This window comes from Rana temporaria, chromosome 7, assembly GCF_905171775.1.
Source record: "Rana temporaria chromosome 7, aRanTem1.1, whole genome shotgun sequence".
NCBI lineage: Eukaryota > Metazoa > Chordata > Amphibia > Anura > Ranidae > Rana > Rana temporaria.
The window spans coordinates 98,053,854-98,072,794 of record NC_053495.1 but is presented as its reverse complement, the minus strand read 5'-3'; the positions used below and the strand labels follow the sequence as shown (position 1 = coordinate 98,072,794).

General features: G+C 41.6%; 1 protein-coding gene across 2 annotated transcripts in view; it reads left to right on the top strand.

The window, feature by feature from the left end:
• The window catches only part of OLFML2B (olfactomedin like 2B), a 302,868-nt gene that overhangs the window by 168,774 nt on the left and 115,153 nt on the right, over positions 1–18,941 (top strand). For both annotated transcript variants that reach the window (XM_040359727.1, XM_040359728.1), the window contains exon 4: positions 731–907. In XM_040359727.1, the coding sequence (XP_040215661.1) occupies positions 731–907 (177 nt within the window). The remainder of the gene's footprint in view (positions 1–730; positions 908–18,941) is intronic.

The following is an 18,941-nucleotide window of genomic DNA, read 5'->3' as shown; positions in this document are numbered from 1 at the left end:
TTTTCGGCTGTGTAACTTAAATTCCCCTGGCGCAAGGCGTTCCTCTTCAAATGGGGGCGATTCCCATTTAAATTAGGCGCGCTCCCGCGCCGGCCGTACTGCGCATGCTTGTGACGTCATTTTCCCGACGTGCATAGCGCGAAATTACGTTACGCCGAGCTTTGTGGATCGCGCCGGGTCAATAAAGTTGCGTCGGAAAAAAAAAAGATACGGCGGGAAAAAAAAAATTTAAAACAAAAAAAAAAACGCGTCGCTGGACAGAAGGGTCTGCTTTTACAAGGTGTAAACAGTTTACACTTTGTAAAAGCAGCCCTAATTTTACGATTGCAAACTAAAACTTACGGAGAAAAAACGAAGCTGAAAAGCTTTGTGGATCTCCGTAAGTGCTAATTTGCATACCCGAGGCGGCATTTCGACGCGAAATGCCCCCAGCGGCGGCCGAGGTACTGCATCCTAAGATCCGGCAGTGTAAGTCCCTTACACATGTCGGATCTTCTGTCTATCTCTTGGAAACTGATTCTGTGGATCAGTTCCAAAGATAGAAACAGGGATACGACGGCGTATCAGTAGATACGACGGCGTATCAGTAGATACGCCGGCGTATCCCTTTTGAGGATCTGGCCCATTGATCCTTATCAGGATTTGATTCTACTTGGATTACTTGATCAGAACTGTAGTACAATATTAGTCTTTGAATAACTAATTATATTAACTAACTATATTTCTGCAGGTTATTTCTAAAAATATCACAAAAAAGCAAGAAAAAATTAAAGACACTGAGGACAAAATTCAGACTGAGGCAAGCAAGAAAAATGAATATAATAGTACAAAAACTAGAGATGAAGAGCTTGACAGCATTGGAAAAATTCTTCAAAGAGATGCAGCTGCAGCCTACACTGATGCACATGTAAGTCTATACCTTCACATGCTCTTCACCATTCAATGCTACATTATGCAGATAAATGTGCAGTGCAATTCCTCTCAGTAATCCTCCCATATCCAAAACAAAAAATCATTGACACTGTAAAGTAAAATGTGGCAGTTAAACTCTGTCTTAGTGAATTCTTTATTTTATATCTAAAGCTGGCCATAGATGTGTTAGGCCCCGTACACACGAGAGGATCCATCCGCTGGAATTGATCCGCGGACCGGCTCCAGCGGATAGATCCCCTGGTGTGTACAATCCAGCGGATCTGTTTCAGCGGATTTTTATCCCCTGGGATGGATTTCCAGCGGATAAAAATTTGAAGACATGCTTTAAAATCTATCCGCTGGAATCCATCCCAATGGATTGATCCGCTGGTCTGTACAGACTCACCGGATCAATCCGTCCGAAGGGATCCCCCACATGCGTCGTAACGATTCGACGCATGCGTGGAATTCCTTTTATGACAGCGTCGCGCACGTCGCCGCGTCATCATCGCCGTATCCGCAGATAAATCCTCTCGTGTGTACTAGGCCTTATTTTTTTTTCATTCAATCTGCAGATTAAATAAGAAAAAACTGACCTGATTCCCCCATTCACACATTTGAGGTAGATGGGGTAATCCTCCCCTATGAATCTTTGTACTCTGACTGAGGGGAGATTTCTCCGCCATCAGAATCCACATATCAGCACTGTAGTCTATATCCAGCAACTGTTGATTTAGCCGAAATGTTTCCAAAAGTGCAGTTGAATAGAAAACGAACAGTAGATTGACTTCTGTTTAACCACAGAGGACATACATGGATGGAAATCTGGCTGTTCCCAGCTGAAACAGCTGAATTTTGATCCATATATGGCCAGCTTAAGAGGGAGGGAAGCTTAATGACTGCATGAAGTCTTAAGCTGGACACAATAATGATTTTGGTAAGGTTATGATAGCACAGAGAAATAGAGCTACTCTAGTACACCTCATTTGCGTGCCATAAGCACAGTACTTTGTAAAGAGGAAATGAACGCTAGAAGCTGTGCCCAAAAAAATAATGGTCGAAGGAAAAGGGCTAGTCACCATTATTACCTGGTCTCTCTCTAGGTTATCCTTTGCCAATAGTGGCTTTCTACGACTTGTTCTGCACTGCGTCTCTGTGTGGAGGTGGCCATTTTGGAAGCAGCAGGGTTTTGCTTCCTTGAGCCTCCAGCAAGGAAAACAGTCTACAGCGCAATAGTAGGAAACTCCTGAAGTGTAATCAGCGCTTGACCAGCTTTAGAAAGTAGCTTGATACGCACAATTTAGTACAAATAGATATGTGCACTGCTTACCATTAATAAAAAAAACATTGAAATGTAGAGATGTACTTGAGGGTCTTACTGATATTCTATGACAGTCCTCCTGAACCTTGTAAGTTTTAAGTTGGCCATAGATGGTAGAATTTCAAATGAAAATTCTTAGAAAAATAATGTTCTAAGAATATTTGTTAATTTTTCTAATTATTAGAGAGTCAAACTTATGTTCGTTTTCAACTGCAGTGACAAAACAATTAGAAGAAGCAGGATAAAAAAAAAATCAAAAAAAATTCTAAAACAAAAAATGTATGTGGTTTTCATTTGGTAAAGTCTATTCATTCCAAAATCAAATGTTAAAGGAAAACAACATTTGCATGTTCTGACTTTCCTAAGACTTTTTCTAGGAATTTTTCTTTGAAATTCTATCCATCTAAGGCCAGCTTTACACATTAAATCTCTTTTATTGATCACTTCATGAAAAACAACCAAATAATGCAGCACTATGAAATATGCCAGGGATTACTGCATGTAATGGGAGTTAATGTCAAAATATTATATTCTCATACCTTAAGGACTATGGGGTTGATTTACTAAAGGCAAATCCACTTTGCACTACAAGTGCACTTGGAGGTGCAGAGTAATTCTTTGCATATTTAGCTATCCTAGCAGGTACCAAGTACCATCTCGTTAATACTTTATAGTTTGCCTCTACCGCCTGTTTGTTGGGTGAAGCTGTTTTTGTGATATTCCATATCGGATTCCAATCTGAGTTGTCTAGTTCCCGCCCTAGATCCTCCTCCTATTTCTGGACATAAGGTGGTTTATCTATTCCAGATTGGGCTAATGCATGAGAATATAAGGTAGATATTATGCCACTCGCATGGGGGTCTTTCTTACAAAACTGTTCAAAACTAGTCAAATGAGTGAAAGATATTTCGGTATCCAGTAAGGGTGTGTAAAAGTTTTTTATTTGAAGATATCTAAATAACTCCGATTATGGAAGGCCATATGTTTCTCTTAGGCCCCGTACACACGAGAGGATCGATCCGCTGAAATTGATCCGCTGACCGGTTTCAGCGGATAGATCCCCTGGTGTGTATAATCCAGCGGATCTGTTTCCGCGGATTTTTGTCCCCGGGGATGGATTTCCAGCGGATAAAAATTTCTTAAGGCCGGGTACACACGAGAGGATTTATCCGCGGAAACGGTCCATTCCAACGGATTGATCCGCTGGTCTGTACAGACTCACCGGATCAATCCGTCCGAATTCATCCCCCGCATGCGTCGTAATGATTCGACGCATGCGCGGAAGTCCTTATATCACAGCGTCGCGTACGTCGCTGCGTCATCATCGCGGCGACGGCGCGACGCGTCACTGCGGGCGGAATTCCGCAGGGATTTTGATCTCCTGGTTAGTACAACCAGGAGATCAAAATCCGCCAGAGGATTTATCCGCGGAAACGGTCCGGAGGACCGTTTCCGCGGATAAATCCTCTCGTGTGTACCCGGCCTTAGGGTTGGGAACGGAATAAAGGAGGATGCGTTTACAAATTTATACAAATATAGGACATCCCGCGAAGCCCATTCTTTAAAGGATCTAGGGTAGACCCATGCAGGATAAAAGGGGATATATTTTCTTAAAGAAAGGCCTCCCACAATTTTCTCCCAATTTGTGGTTTTCCATAATTTATCTTTCCCATATAAAGATTTTGTTCCTTTCATTTTAAGATAATTTTGCGTGTGCAAGAGAGTTCCAATAGGATATCCTCTCCAAAGGTTCATTTAGGAGTAGATTCTACAGTGCTGTAAAAAAGTATTAGCTCCCTTGCTGATTTTTTGCATATTGGTCATACTTAAATGATTCAGAGCATCAAACACAGCTTAATATTACACAAAGATAACCCACGTAAATATAAAATACAGTTTTTAAAAGATGATTCCATGTATTAAGGGAACAAAGCTGTCCAACCCTGCCTGGCCCTATGTGGAAAAAGTAATTGCCCCTCCCCCTGCTAAATCATGAATGAACTGGATTTAACCACATTTTTTTAGAAAGCTAAGTTAAATTTCACTTGTCATGCCCAGGCCTGATTACTGCCAGACCTGTTGAATCAAGAAATCACTTGATCACTTGCCACCTGTCATCCGCAACATTGATTCCTACCCATCTTCAAATCACATCTCAAAACTCATCTTTTTAAACTAGCATACTCTAACTTCATTTATTTGTTTTTGCAATTTAATGGTTATGTAATGTATATTTATTTTATTTCTTTACTTTTTTGTTGCTATCTTTGTAAGGTGATCTTGGGTGGTCTAAAAGGCACCTATAAATAAAATGTATTATTATTACTATTATTATTATTATTATTATTATTATTAATAATAATAATAAATAGAAGCTGTCTGACAAAGTGAAGTATGACAAAAGATCTAAAAAAAACAACAACACATCATGCTGCAATCTAAAGAAATTCAAGAACAGATGAGAACAGTCTGGAAAGGGTTACAAAGCCATTTCTAAGGCTTTGGGACTCTAGCAAACCACAGTGAGAGCCAGTATTCACAAATGGTGTAAACTTGGAAAAGTGGTGAACCTTCCAAGGAGTGGCTGGCCTACTCCAAGAGCACAACGACAACTCATCCAGGAGGTCATAAAAAAAACAGAACAACATCGAATGAACTGCAGACCTCTCTTTACTCAGTTAAGATCAGTGTCCATGATTCAACCATAAGAAAGAGATTGGGCAAAAAATAAATCTATGGGAGAGCTCCAAGGTGAAAGCCACTGCTGACCAAAAATAACACAAAAGCGCATCTCACATTTACCAAAAAACAACTTTTGGGCAAATATTCTGTGGACTGATGAGACAAAAAGTTACATTTTTTGTAAGGTGTGTGTCCCGTTACATCTGGCCTAAAACTATCACAGTATTTCATAAAAAGAATATCATACCAACAGTCAAACACGGTGGTGGTAGTGTGATGGACTGGGGCTACTTTACAGCTTTAGGGCCTGGACAACTTACCATAATTGATGAAACCATGAATTCTGAACTCTACCAGAAGGGAGGCACAACCAGTTATTAGGTTTAAGGGCAATGACTTTTTCACATAGGGCCAGGCAGGTTTGGACAGTTTTTTTCCCTTAATAAATTAAATCATCATTTAAAAGCTGCATTTTGCATTTACTAGGGTTATCTTTGTATAATAATAAAAAATGATCTGAATCATTTAAAGCGGAGGTTCACCCATAGAGACACATTTTCCCCTTAGATGAATGCTCGTTTTGTCTAGGGGAATCGGCTAGTTGTTTTAAAATATGACCTGTACTTACCGTTTACGAGATGCATCTTCTCCACCGCTTCCGGGTATGGGCTGCGGGACTGGGCGTTCCTTCTTGATTGACAGTCTTCCGAGAGGCTTCCGACGGTCGCATCCATAGCATCACGATTTTCCGAAAGAAGCCGAACGTCGGTGCGCAGGCGCAGTATAGAGCCGCACCGACGTTCGGCTTCTTTCAGCTACGAGTGACGCGATGGATGCGACCGTCGGAAGCCTCTCGGAAGACTGTCAATCAAGAAGGAACGCCCGCTCCCAAAGACCCATACCCGGAAGCGACGGAGAAGATGCATCTCGAAAACGGGTAAGTACTGCTCATATTTTAAAACAACTAGCCGATTCCCCTAGACAAAACGAGCAGGAATCTAAGGGGAAAAGGTAAAAAAATAAATAAATGGGTGAACTCCCGCTTTAAGTGTTACAAATATGCAAAAAATAAATAAAAAATTCAGAAGGGTCTAATACTTTTTCACAGCACTGCAGATCACTAAGGAGTAGATTCTAGACAACTAAAGGAGCTGAATTGGAAAAAAAAAAAACAATGACATAACTGGACCATAAAATATGGCCTACACACTTCAAGAGCAAAAGCAAGCAATTTTTGAAGGCAGAATATAGTCAAGTCTACTAAAAGATTTACGTAAGGGTACTGAAAAAAAATTGTTATGGATGTATGTAAAACTCTGTATAATATTAGTTCAAAAACCTGAGAATAGTTAACCATCGTGATGAGATTTTACTGTATTGAACTCCTGAGGAAGGGCGAATCTTGGCCAAAATGTTCAGCATTTTTGGATTTCTGTTGATAGAATAAATAGTATATTGCTGGAATAAGAGGAAAAGGGGAATGGCAGTCTCTAGCCCCCCTTTTCCTCATGGGAAAGTGTTGGAGGGCAGTTTCAAGACCCCCCTGGGGAGTCTGACGCTCTCAGGGGGATTTGAGCGGGCTCAAGGGTCTGAGGGGAACAATTAGGTGACCTCTCTTTGACCTGTAAAAGCCCGCTTAAAAAACAGGTTGAATCTAGTCTCTCTCTGGCCACAAGTAGAGCCTGCGCAAATTAGGTTTAAACTAGCCAGAACCAGCTTGACTTGGGGCTATATAAAGAGGGTTCCGTGGCAGTGTGCTCATTCGCCTCAGAGGACAGAAGAACTGTGGTGTTCTCCCCCACCCCTTTTTTATTATGTCGCGGCTGTTATTATGTGGTAGGGTCACCTTTGCGTTTATGCAGAGGGGGACAAGCTATTGGATATTGCTGTTAATAATAAATAAAGGAATATATTTTAAAAAAAAAGTATATTATCTTATGCTGATTTCATTGTGTGTTTATATTTTAGCTTTATATGAGTGCATTGTTTTGAAGTTGGGTAATGTTGTGTTTGCAGCCTGAGCCGTAGTGGCTAGGCTTGCTAAAGTTTATTTATATATTTAACTTTATCTTAATTTATTACCCACTATTTATTTATTTATTTATTTATTTATCTATTTATTTATTTATTTATTTAACCCAATAATAAACAACCGTGGCCTTTAATATCCACTGAGTGTCTGCTGTCTTTTTTCTATTTATTAAGGTCTAAAAAAATAATAATTACCGTCTACTTTCCCATGGCTTACAGCAACTGAAAATAATTTTTAGCAGGGGTTCTACTGCTGACATTGCAATTGGAGTTTCATGAACATTTGAAGAGCACTAAACTTATAACGGAAACCCTACCTGACCTGTCTGCTGATGTAGAATGATTTCATTTTTCTTTCAAACAACAAATGTGAATGGTCACTGTTGCTGTTGGTAACTTTGAGAAAAACAAAGTGCAGTGAACAAAGTGAACAAGGCTAGGCAGAAACAGAACATTACCAAGGCAACAGTGTGCAAAAGGGGACATTGTCTGTAAATGTAGATTGGCGGCTGAAGCAGTTAAGTTTGACAAATATTGTTTACCAGTTGCTCATTTTATAAGAGTGGATATTGTCTATTTCCCATAAGAGAAGAGGATAAGCCACAATTCACCAATGTCATTTTTGTGGATTTATTTTACACTTAACAGAATGCTATTCAACATGACTAATGCTCTGGGCATGTTCAAAGGACTGATGTAACAAGAGTTGGAAAATCTCAATTTGAAACTATATTGAAATGCCTAGATTACATTGTTGTTTGTTTTTATAAATGCTCAATTAATACTGTATGTATGCATTCAGGATGCATCCAAGCAGCCAGGCATTTAAGTTAGCCAAGACAAAATAAGTAGTGAGGCCATATGCTATATACAGTTTGTCATGATCATGTCCTTTGTGGACCTGTAGAGCATTGAAAGTAGAACAACAAAGACTTGTAGAAAATAGCAGAAATGTTTAATCTGCTATTAAAGGGTAGTGAAAGGGATGGAGTATTAAAGGAAGAAGGTTGGAACTGGTGAACAATGGGCTCAGCAGAAATCTTTGTTAACAGCACAGATTCTGACCTGGCTATGCAGACTACAAGTCTATTTATTTAATATAAACTGCTAGAAGTCTGCAGGAATTATGTCTATATTAACCCCGAAACAGGGTAATGTGGAAAATGTGATTATTTTAGCCGGTAGGGGGCTGAGACCTTTTTGGTGAAACTCTACCAACTGTTGTTTGTTTAAGTTGGAACTTCTTGCAGTAGTGCTGCCAATTACAAAGCAATTCAAGGAATACTTGGCAGGAAGTAAGGTACAGCTTTCTGTGGACAATAATCCTTTGGCCTATTAGTGCACAGTTAAATTAGTGGATAGGAGTTGCCAGTTTAACTCAGTTTGATTACACTGCATCACTACATGCCCAGAAATGATGCACAAAATGAAAAAAAAAACAATAATAATAATAATAATAAAAATAATGATAATAATATTTTTATATCCTCATGAGAAGTGTACAACTGAACTGCATGAAGTACTAGAAGAGCTCATTAGTGACATTGACAAGGCATTTAAGCATTTCAGTGCAGAGCAGCTAAAAGCATTGGGCCAGATTCACCAAAGAGATACTACGGCGTATCTCCTCATACGCCGTCGTATCTCTGTTTCTATCTATGCGACTGATTCATAGAATCAGTTACGCATAGATAGCCCTTAGATCCGACAGGTGTAATTGTGTTACACTGTCGGATCTTAGGATGCAGTACCGCGGCTGCCGCTGGGGGGAGTTTGCGTCGTAAACCAACGTCGGTTATGCAAATTAGCAGTTACGGCAATTCCCGACGGATTTTCGCGTTCGCTACGTCGCCGCTAGTCTAGTTTCCCGTCGCAAAGTTAGTCGTCGTTTTTGGTGCCCTAACTTTAGTCAGCAAACGTATTGCTGTCTAAAGTATGGGCGTCGTTCCCGCGTCAAAATTTAAAAAATAACGTTGTTTGCGTAAGCAGTCCGGGAATACGGAATTACGCTACGCGCGTCGCTGTTCGAAAAAATAAAGTCACGGCGTGCAAAGCACGGCGGGAGTTAAGAAACGGAGCATGCGCAGTTGAATTGGCCCGCCTTGCGCCGTTGGTCGCCGGCGTAGTTTTCATCGCAAGTGCTTTGTGAATCAGGCACTTGCGATGAAAACTTGCAGCGGTGTAACGTATCTACGATACGTTACGCCGCCGCAGTTCTATGTGAATCTGGCCCATTGTTACAGTCATCCTTAGCACTAGGGATAATCAAATCTGCATGGGTTTGATTCTCAGAGGGTTCCAAAAGTTCTGTTTGGAATTAATAGAATCCAAAGATAAGCAAATGTGTCAGTTGTGTGCCTTCATTTTTATTTTTTTTACTGTTCTGTGAAAAAAGTTAAATATTGAGGCTGATGAGGGGTTTATTGAACTAAAAACAGGTTAACCCCTAGAGGACTAGCCACCGCAGTTATAGTTTGGCAGGTTGGCTCTCCTGGGCAAATTGCTATAGCTATACATTGACCACTTTAAGACCACTAGGGGGCGCGAGATTATGGAGCTGATGTGCGTGCCCAGCGGCTGCGATGTCCGTCGGGCACCCGCGATTGCTCCTGAGAGAGACAGAACAGGGATCTGTCAATGTATACAGAAAGATCTCTGTTCTGTGAGGGGTGAGGAGACTGATCTGTTGTTCATACTAAGTGTGAACAATGATTGGTCTCCTCCCCAGGCAGTCCCATCCCCCCACAGTTAGAATCACTCTTTAGGACACACATTTAACCCCTTTATCACCCCCTAGTGTTAACCCCTTCCCTGCCCATGACATTTATATAGTAATCAGTGACTATGTTTAGCTCTAATTGCTGTATAAATGTCAGTGGTCCCAAAAGTGTCCGATCTGTCCACCGCAATGTCGCAGTCCAATAAAAATCACAGATCGCTGTCATTACTAGTAAAAAAAATAATAATAAAAATGCCATGAATATATCCCATATTTTGTATAACTTTTGCGCAAACCAATCAATATACGCTTATTGTGATTTTTTTTTTCACCAAAAATATGTAGAAGAATACATATCAGCCTAAACTGAGGAAGACATTTTTTTTGTGGGGATATTTATTATAGCAAAAAGTAAAAAATATAGCCTTTTTTAAAAATGTCACCCTTTTCTTTTTTTAAAGCGCAAAAAATAAAAACCACAGAGGTGATCAAATACCACCAAAAGAAAGCTCTATTTGTGGGAAAAAAAGGACGTCAATTTTGTTTGGGTACAACATTGCACAACCGTGCAATTGTCAGTTGAACTGACGCAGTGCCCTATTGCAAAAAATGGCCTGGTCATTAAGAGGGCAACTCCTTCTGGGGCTGAAGTGGTTAAGGATAGTTGAAATGAGCTTCAGTAACTCTCATCCTCATAAAACACTTTAATTTTGACATCTCCCATGACATCAATGCATTTAGCCAAATTTAGGCCAACATTTCATGATTGTCACCAAATTTTGAGAGGAATGAATATTCTCAATTTCAATTGTCTCCACTGTGGACTAATATGTGAGCAAGCTGTGCTTAGTGCAAATACAATGACAAATGATTAAGGGGGTTGTAAAGGTAAAAAAAAAAATTCCTAAATAGCTTCCTTTACCTTAGTGCAGTCCTCCTTCACTTACCTTATCCTTCGATTTTGCTTTTAAATGTCCTTCTTTCTTCTGAGAAATCCTCACTTCCTGTTTTTCTGTCTGAAACTCCACATAGTAATGCAAGGCTTTCTCCCTGGTGTGGAGTGTCATGCTTGCCCCCTCCCTTGGACTACAGGAGAGTCAGGATGCCCACTAACACACAGCTCCTTTCTCTATCTGCAACATAGAGAGCGTCCTGACTCTCCTGTAGTCCAAGGGAGGGGGCGAGCACAACACTCCACACCAGGGAGAAAGCCTTGCATTACTGTGTGGAGTTACAAACAGAAGAACAGGAAGTGAGGATTTCTCAGAAGAAATAAGGACATTTAAAAGCAAAATCGAAGGATGAGTTAAGTGAAGGAGGACTGCACTAAGGTAAATGAAGCTATTTAGGAAAAATAAATTGTACTTTTACAACCCCTTTAACTAAATTAACTAATCATTGAAATCAGCAGCACTCACAGATATCTGAAGGCCCCATTACTTGTACTAAATACATAGAATGTGTTAAAAATACATTTGAAATGGCATATTACATTCCAACATAACCAACAGTGAATAGTGACAGAAAGTTCAGAATACAATTTTTTTTTTTTTTTATTCCACTGTGAAGCTCAACTTCTAGCCACCTTCACCAGCTCCAGTGCTCCAGCCCCCACCAAAAAAATAGCTTAGCAGAAATTCAGACTTGAGCACATAGGAGGTCCCAAATTGCTTTATACTGCTCAGGAATGATGGCTTTCCCATCTGTGCAGAGTGATGGTAACCACATATTTTACACTATGTGGATTGTGGAGTGTCTGCTCTTGTGTTTCCTTCTGCGCATGTGTGACTGAAAGGGAAAATGTTTATGAGTATCAAGGCCATTTGAGGACACTGAGAAGGACCGGTAAGGGGTGCTGTTGATTCCTGTAACATATGCTGTTTATGACTTCTCTATATAAGAGGGTCATATATATCTGGTAAGCCTTCATTTTTGCCAATTCCGGTGGAGGTTCCCGGTCTGGTGTGACACCTCTCAAGATCTTTTGATGGAATATCTCTATTTAATCACACAGTGTGTGGACTTCTGCATTACTATTTTGGAGACATTCTTTTTTTTTCTATCCATTTTTTACTGTATTGTTCACATTTGGTTATATATTTTATTGATTCGTGCAATACAGAGGATTTACATGAAGGTGGATAGAAGGATGAGCAGTGGGCTTCTCCTTGAGCTTTTATTTATTCAGGATTTTTTATCACTATATTTACAGTATATTTTGTTGGAATGTAATATTCAATTTTGAATGTGTTTTTAACAGCGTAACACATTGTTTGTATATATTTACAAGGTGTTTCACATCGGCAAGGTGTTTTGACATTTCAGCAGCTAGAAGCATGGTTGCTGATGTCCTCAGCAGTCGTGATGAAAGAATATGCATGGGTTTGATTGTTACATGGTTCAGTAAATCTTTTTTGAAATTCAGAGAATCCAAACTTAGCAGCAAAGCTTGGAAACTTGAAACTGTGGTGTTACAAAATACAGTAGTATGATTTTCAAACTTCAGTACCCTATATTTTCTATAGGCAACGCTTCAAAGGCCCCCTATAGATATCAGTTTAGTGTTACAGAGGAGGTCTGGTGCTAGAATTATTGCTCTCACTCCGGCATATGCGGCGATATGTAACATGTGTATCACAACCAACGTTTTCACGTGTAGGCACTCCGAAGCATGCTTTTACATTCATGTGTGTGCGTATATGTGGGGGTGGGGGGGTTTTATTTGTTTGGGTGTAAGAAGGTTCTCTTTATTGAGATATGCAGGGTCTAAAAGACTAAAAGACTCATTAAGTGTTACAAGGTCTCAGGTGTGAATGGGGAGCAGTGTTAAATTTGGTGTTATCGCTCTGACTCTGTCATACTGGTTACTCAAAAATCAACATGGCAACTCAGGGCAATGAACTCTATGAGGATCTGAAAAAAAGAATTGTTGCTCGAGTCTACATAAAGATGGCCTAGGCTATAAGAAGATTACCAAGACCTCTAAACTGAGCTGCAGCATGGTGGCCAAGACCATACAGCAGTTTAACAGGACAGGTTTCACTCAGAACAGGCATCGCCATGGTCGACCGAAGAAGTTGAGTGCACATGCTCAGCGTCATATCCAGAGGTTGTCTTTGAGAAATAGATGTATAAATGCTGCCAGCATTGCTGCAGAGGTTTAAGAGGTGGGGCTCAGCCTGTCAGTGTTCAGACCATACGCCGCACACTGCATAAAATTGATCTGAATGGCTGTTGTCCCAGAAGGAAGCCTCTTCTAAAGATGATGCACAAGAAAGCCCGCAAACAGTTTGCTGGAGACAAGCAGACTAAGGACATGGATTATTGGAACCGAGTCCTGTGGTCTGATGAGACCAAGATAAAATTATTTGGTTCAGATGGTGTCAAGCGTGTGTGGTGGCAACCAGGTGAGGAGTACAAAGACAAGTTTGTCTTGCCTACAGTCAAGCACGGTGGTAAGAGTGTCATGGTCTGGGGCTGTATGAGTGCTGCCGGCACTGGGGAGCTACAGTTCATCAAGAGAACCATGAATGCCAACATGTACTGTGACATACTGAAGCAGAGAATGATCCCCTCCCTTTAGAGACTGGGCCACAGGGTAGTATTCCAACATGAAAACAACCCCATACACACCTCTAAGACGACCAATGCCTTGCTAAAGAAGCTGAGGGTAAAGGTGATAGACTGGCCAAGCATGTCTCCAGACCTAAACCCTATCTTCTCAAGAAAAAAAGGGCCTATTACATAAAATAAAAAATAATAACTCCACTTTCCCAAAGAAAAAATTAAAACCCCCTAAATTCCACACCCTAAATCAAACAAACCACTTTTTTTAGAGAAAGCCTTACCAAAAAAAAGGCAGCTTTATATTGACACAACGGCAACTAAAAGTGAAAAGCACACTTTGCATGAAAATTCGCCCCAGAGCTTCGTGAATACGATGAAGTTAACTTTGCAAAAAAACACCCAATGGCGTGCAAGGAAAATCTATTTTCCAGGAACCTTGTCGAGAAGCATACAAATACAATTACTGGCACTCCATTTTTCCTCTGATATTACTTTATTGAAGATCGTTTTATACAGTGTAACAGCTGATGCATTTTTGCCTATAAGGCTTTAGTCATAGCTAATTGAAACACTCTGCAACATTGTTAAGATAGCCTTCTACACAAGGCAAGGGAGCAATTAAAAAGTTTATATTTCACATGTTAAAAATTTTAAAACAACGAACAAAATAAATAGAGGCAGAGAAGACCAAAATGAAAAGAAAGGGAAGCAACAAGTTAGAGCCGGTTCACACTGGGGCGGCACGACTTTGGGGGCGACTTCAGGTGTCCTAAAGACGACTTCAGAGGCGACTTGCAAAATGACTTCTGTATAGAAGTCAATGCAAGTCGCCCCGAGTCACCCCCATAGTCGTACAAGAACCTTTTTCTAAGTTGGAGTGACTTGCGTCGCTCCTATTAGAAAGGTTCTATTGGCTAGAATGGGACGCGACTTGTCAGGCGGCTGAGTCGCCTAACGAGTCGCCCCAGTGTGAACTGGCTCTTAGGAGAGTATTTACAACCAATAAACATGACACGCTGTGCCCAGTCACCAATATGAATTCTTAAAAAAAAAACTCTTATATCCCATCTATGTTTGAGATCCAATAGAATCCTAGACTGAATTCTAAAGTGGTGGGAGAAATGGGATGGGATGCACAAACATTCTGATCCCACAGAAATGTTCCTCAGGCCTCGTACACACGACCGAGTTTCTCGGCAAAAACCAGCAAGAAACTTGCTGGGAGATATTTTTTTGCCGAGGAAACCGGTCGTGTGTACATTTTCGTCGAGGAAACTGTCGAGAAACTCGACGAGCCAAAAATAAAGCATGTTCTCTATTTCCTTGACGGGAATGGAGATAATTGGCATGTCGAGTTTCTCGACGGCTTCACAAGGAACTCGACGAGCAAAACAATGTGTTTCACCCATCGATTTTCTCAGTCCTGTGTATGAGGCCTCAGGCCCCTTTCACAATGGGGCGGGAGGTGCGGTGGCGATTTTTAGGGGCGCTATACCGTCGGAATTGCGGCGGTATTCGGCCACTAGCGGGGTGCTTTTAACCTCTGCTAGCGGCCGGAAAAGGGTTAATACCGCCCGCAATGCCGGTATAGCTGCAGTTTCCCATTGCTTTCAATAGGAAGGAGCGGCGGAGGAGCGGTAAACACACCGCTCCTCTCATTGCTCCAAAGATGCTGCTAGCAGGACTTTTGGAGTGGTCCTGCTAGCGCACCGCTCCAGTGTGAAAGCCATCGGGCTTTCACACTGGAGAAACAGCAGCTGCTGTTTAGGGTCAGTTTACAGGTGCTATTTTTAGTGCAATAGTGCCTGCAAACCGTGCCTCCGCTTGAGTGCTTCCATCATATACCGCTTCCTATCAGGCTGGATATAGATATCAGATGTTCCAGCTGCTCACAAGCACACAACGAGATGAGACTTGTTTGTCTGCTGAACATGGAGAGTTTATTAGAACCAAATATACAATCTTATATACAGTTAGAGGAGGTAACCAGAACATAAATTAACATGAGCTAATTAACTAATCATTTACCCAGACTAGGCGACTCTTAGATATGACCTTTCAGGGTAGACGTCACGTCTCCTCGCTCACCTGCTATACAATACACATTATCATAAGTGTAAACACAGGACATCTTCACACAATAGCAGGGTCAATTAGCACAGAGAACAGACAGATGGCTGGAGGTGAGGACATTAGTATGTGTCCCAACATTATGAATGAGTCACTCTTTCAATTAACCCGTTGAGTTCAGAATCAACAAACAGTAAATTGTTCTTTACAGATATCCTGGAATATATTGTGGATAATAATTACATAATAATCCCGACTCAGGTAGTCCAATATATCATTTCTCAGTCATCCTATGCCCCTAGTGGACATAGGATGATTTTAGACATAAGAAGGTCTGGGGATGTCCCGAGTGAGTCTGTCACATAGTGGAAATTAAATTTCAAAGTAAAAATTACCTTTATAAAGTAAACAGCCGCAGTAGGGTTGATTTACTAAAACTGGAGAGTGAAAATCTGGTGCAGCTCTGCATAGAAACCAATAAGCTTCCAGGATTTTTGTCAAAGCATAATGGAACAAGCTGAAGTTTGAAGCTGATTGGTTACTATGCAGAGCGGCATCAGATTTTGCACCCTCCAGTTTTAGTCAATCAACCCCAGTGTGTCATATAAATTCACAAACACTTATCTTACCATGCAGGGATATTGCAAAACTGACCATTGGTGTTACATTGTTGCATGTCAGCTTTCAACTCCAAGTCATTTTCACAGTTAATTATTCTTTTAATTATTTAATTATTTATTTATTCTTTTTAATTATTTTTTAATTATTCTTTTTAAAGAAAGGGGACCCATATTAATCAATTTATTTTATACTAAAAGCTTACTTTACAACAGTAATCTAACCTGGTTTATAAACCAATCCAGTGGTCAGAAACACCCAGCATGCATGCCAAAGGTGGCACGCCGCTGCATTCATGATGGCACGCAAAGGGAATCCTGGGAGACCCATATCTCACACAACAAAGCTGTCCGGCTCTTTTCATAGAAAGCAGCGCAGATGTTTCTTACTGGCCTCAGTTTCCGTCTGCTTCAGGTCCCGCCCACTTACATAGAAAGCAGCACGGATGGTCATGCCACAGTTACCACCCATCCGCTTCAGCTCAAACCCACCTGCTTCAGCTCCCACCCATTTTCATAGAAAACAGCGCAGATGGGTTTCACCAGCCTCAGTTTCCACCTGCCCACCTCAGCTCCTGCCCACTTCACTATGCGCCCGCATTGAGTGTGGAGTCTGACATCCCATGCTGCCTGCTGTTGTGCTCTGGCTTTGGACAGGTAATTACAGGACTGCAGGGCTCTTTTAGCCTGAGCCTTCCTGTCAGCATGCTTGCTCACATCCTGAAGGCTGTTTCTCTGCAGAAGCATTAAAAAGGACTGGTGGTAGCTGCTCTATGGTTTTGGGACACAACTATCTCTTTGAACAGCTATTGGGAACTGCTACTTTAGAACCAACATAAGTTCCAAAGCAGTGATTACCAAATCCTGTTTGCAGAAATTGGGCCTAATCTGAGGTGTGAAGGTGCATGCACTGGGGCTTATATGAGATCTGAATTTTCAGAAATTGGGTAATAAGCTGAGGTGTAAATGTACATGCATTGGGGCTCATTTGAGATGTGAAGGTGCTAAAACTGGGCCTGATTTGAGGTGTGAAGGTGAAGGAATTGGGGGTGATCTGAGATGTGAAGGTGCAGAAACTGGGGCTGATCTGAGGTGTAAAGGTGCAGGAATTGGGACCCACATGAGATCTAAAGGTGCAAGATTTACTAAGGTCTGAAAGTTCAGGAATTGGACTAATCTGAGGCGTGAAGGTGCAGGAATTGGGCTGATCTGAGGTGTGAAGGTACAGGAATTGGGCTGATCTGAGGTGTGAAGGTGCAGGAATTGGGATTGATCTGAGGTGTGAAGGTGCAGGAATTGGGATTGATCTGAGGTGTGAAGGTGCAGGAATTGGGATTGATCTGAGGTGTGAAGGTGCAGGAATTGGGCTGATTTGAGGTGTGAAGGTGCAGGAATTGGGCTGATCTGAGGTGTGAAGGTGCAGGAATTGGGATTGATCTGAGGTGTGAAGGTGCAGGAATTGGGATTGATCTGAGGTGTGGAGGTGCAGGAATTGGGCTGATCTGAGGTGTGAAGGTGCAGGAATTGGGCTGATCTGAGGTGTGAAGGTGCAGGAATTGGGCTGATCTGAGGTGTGAAGGTGCAGGAATTGGGGTTGATCTGAAGTTTAAGGGTGCATGAATTGGGATGATCTGAAGTGTGAAGGTGCAGGAATTGGGCTGATCTGAGGTGTGAAGGTGCAGGAATTGGGCTGATCTGAGGTGTGAAGGTGCAGGAATTGGGCTGATCTGAGGTGTGAAGGTGCAGGAATTGGGCTGATCTGAGGTGTGAATGTGCAGGAATTGGGCTGATCTGAGGTGTTAAGGTGCAGGAATTGGGCTGATCTGAGGTGTGAAGGTGCAGGAATTGGGCTGATCTGAGGTGTGAAGGTGCAGGAATTGGGCTGATCTGAGGTGTGAAGGTGCAGGAATTGGGCTGATCTGAGGTGTGAATGTGCAGGAATTGGGCTGATCTGAGGTGTGAATGTGCAGGAATTGGGCTGATCTGAGGTGTGAAGGTGCAGGAATTGGGCTGATCTGAGGTGTGAATGTGCAGGAATTGGACTGATCTGAGGTGTTAAGGTGCAGGAATTGGGCTGATCTGAGGTGTGAAGGTGCAGGAATTGGGCTGATCTGAGGTGTGAAGGTGCAGGAATTGGGCTGATCTGAGGTGTGAAGGTGCAGGAATTGGGATTGATCTGAGGTGTTAAGGTGCAGGAATTGGGCTGATCTGAGGTGTGAAGGTGCAGGAAATGGGCTGATCTGAGGTGTGAATGTGCAGGAATTGGGCTGATCTGAGGTGTTAAGGTGCAGGAATTGGGCTGATCTGAGGTGTGAAGGTGCAGGAATTGGGCTGATCTGAGGTGTGAAGGTGCAGGAATTGGGGTTGATCTGAAGTTTAAGGGTGCATGAATTGGGACTCACATGAGATCTGAAGGTGCAGGAATTGGGGTGATCTGAGGTGTGAAGGTGCAGAAATTTGGTCTGATCTAAAGTGTGAAGGTGTATGAACTGGGGCTCCTGGGAGTTCCAAAGGTGCAGAAATTTAGACTGGTTTGAAGGTACAGAAATTTAGGGTGTGAAGGTGCAGACATTTAGTCTCATTTGACATGTGAAGGTGCGGCAATTGGGGCTGATCTGAGTTGTGAAGGAGCAGAAATTGGGGCTGATCTGAGGTGTGAGGGGGAAGACATTTTTGAAGATAGACTTGGAAATGCTATCTCCATTTGCATCTACTTACATGTGTGAGCAAATATTTCCACATATAAAATAAATATTGAACCAATATTGCACTCTGTTGACCTCTGACCACCCATTTATGTTACCACTTACCACTGATCTTTGAAAGGGTAATAATCGTGATTGAGAGTATGAAGTTGACATTTATTTTTATGTAGCTGACCCTTTTTTAATTTCTTTGAAAACATTTTAGGCACACTATGTTCAAAACGTGTCCTACCACTGAGTATTCATAGTGAAACAAAATATCTTTGCTACATCATAAATCTTCTACACAGAAGCCGCAGGAAATACCTTACAATCAA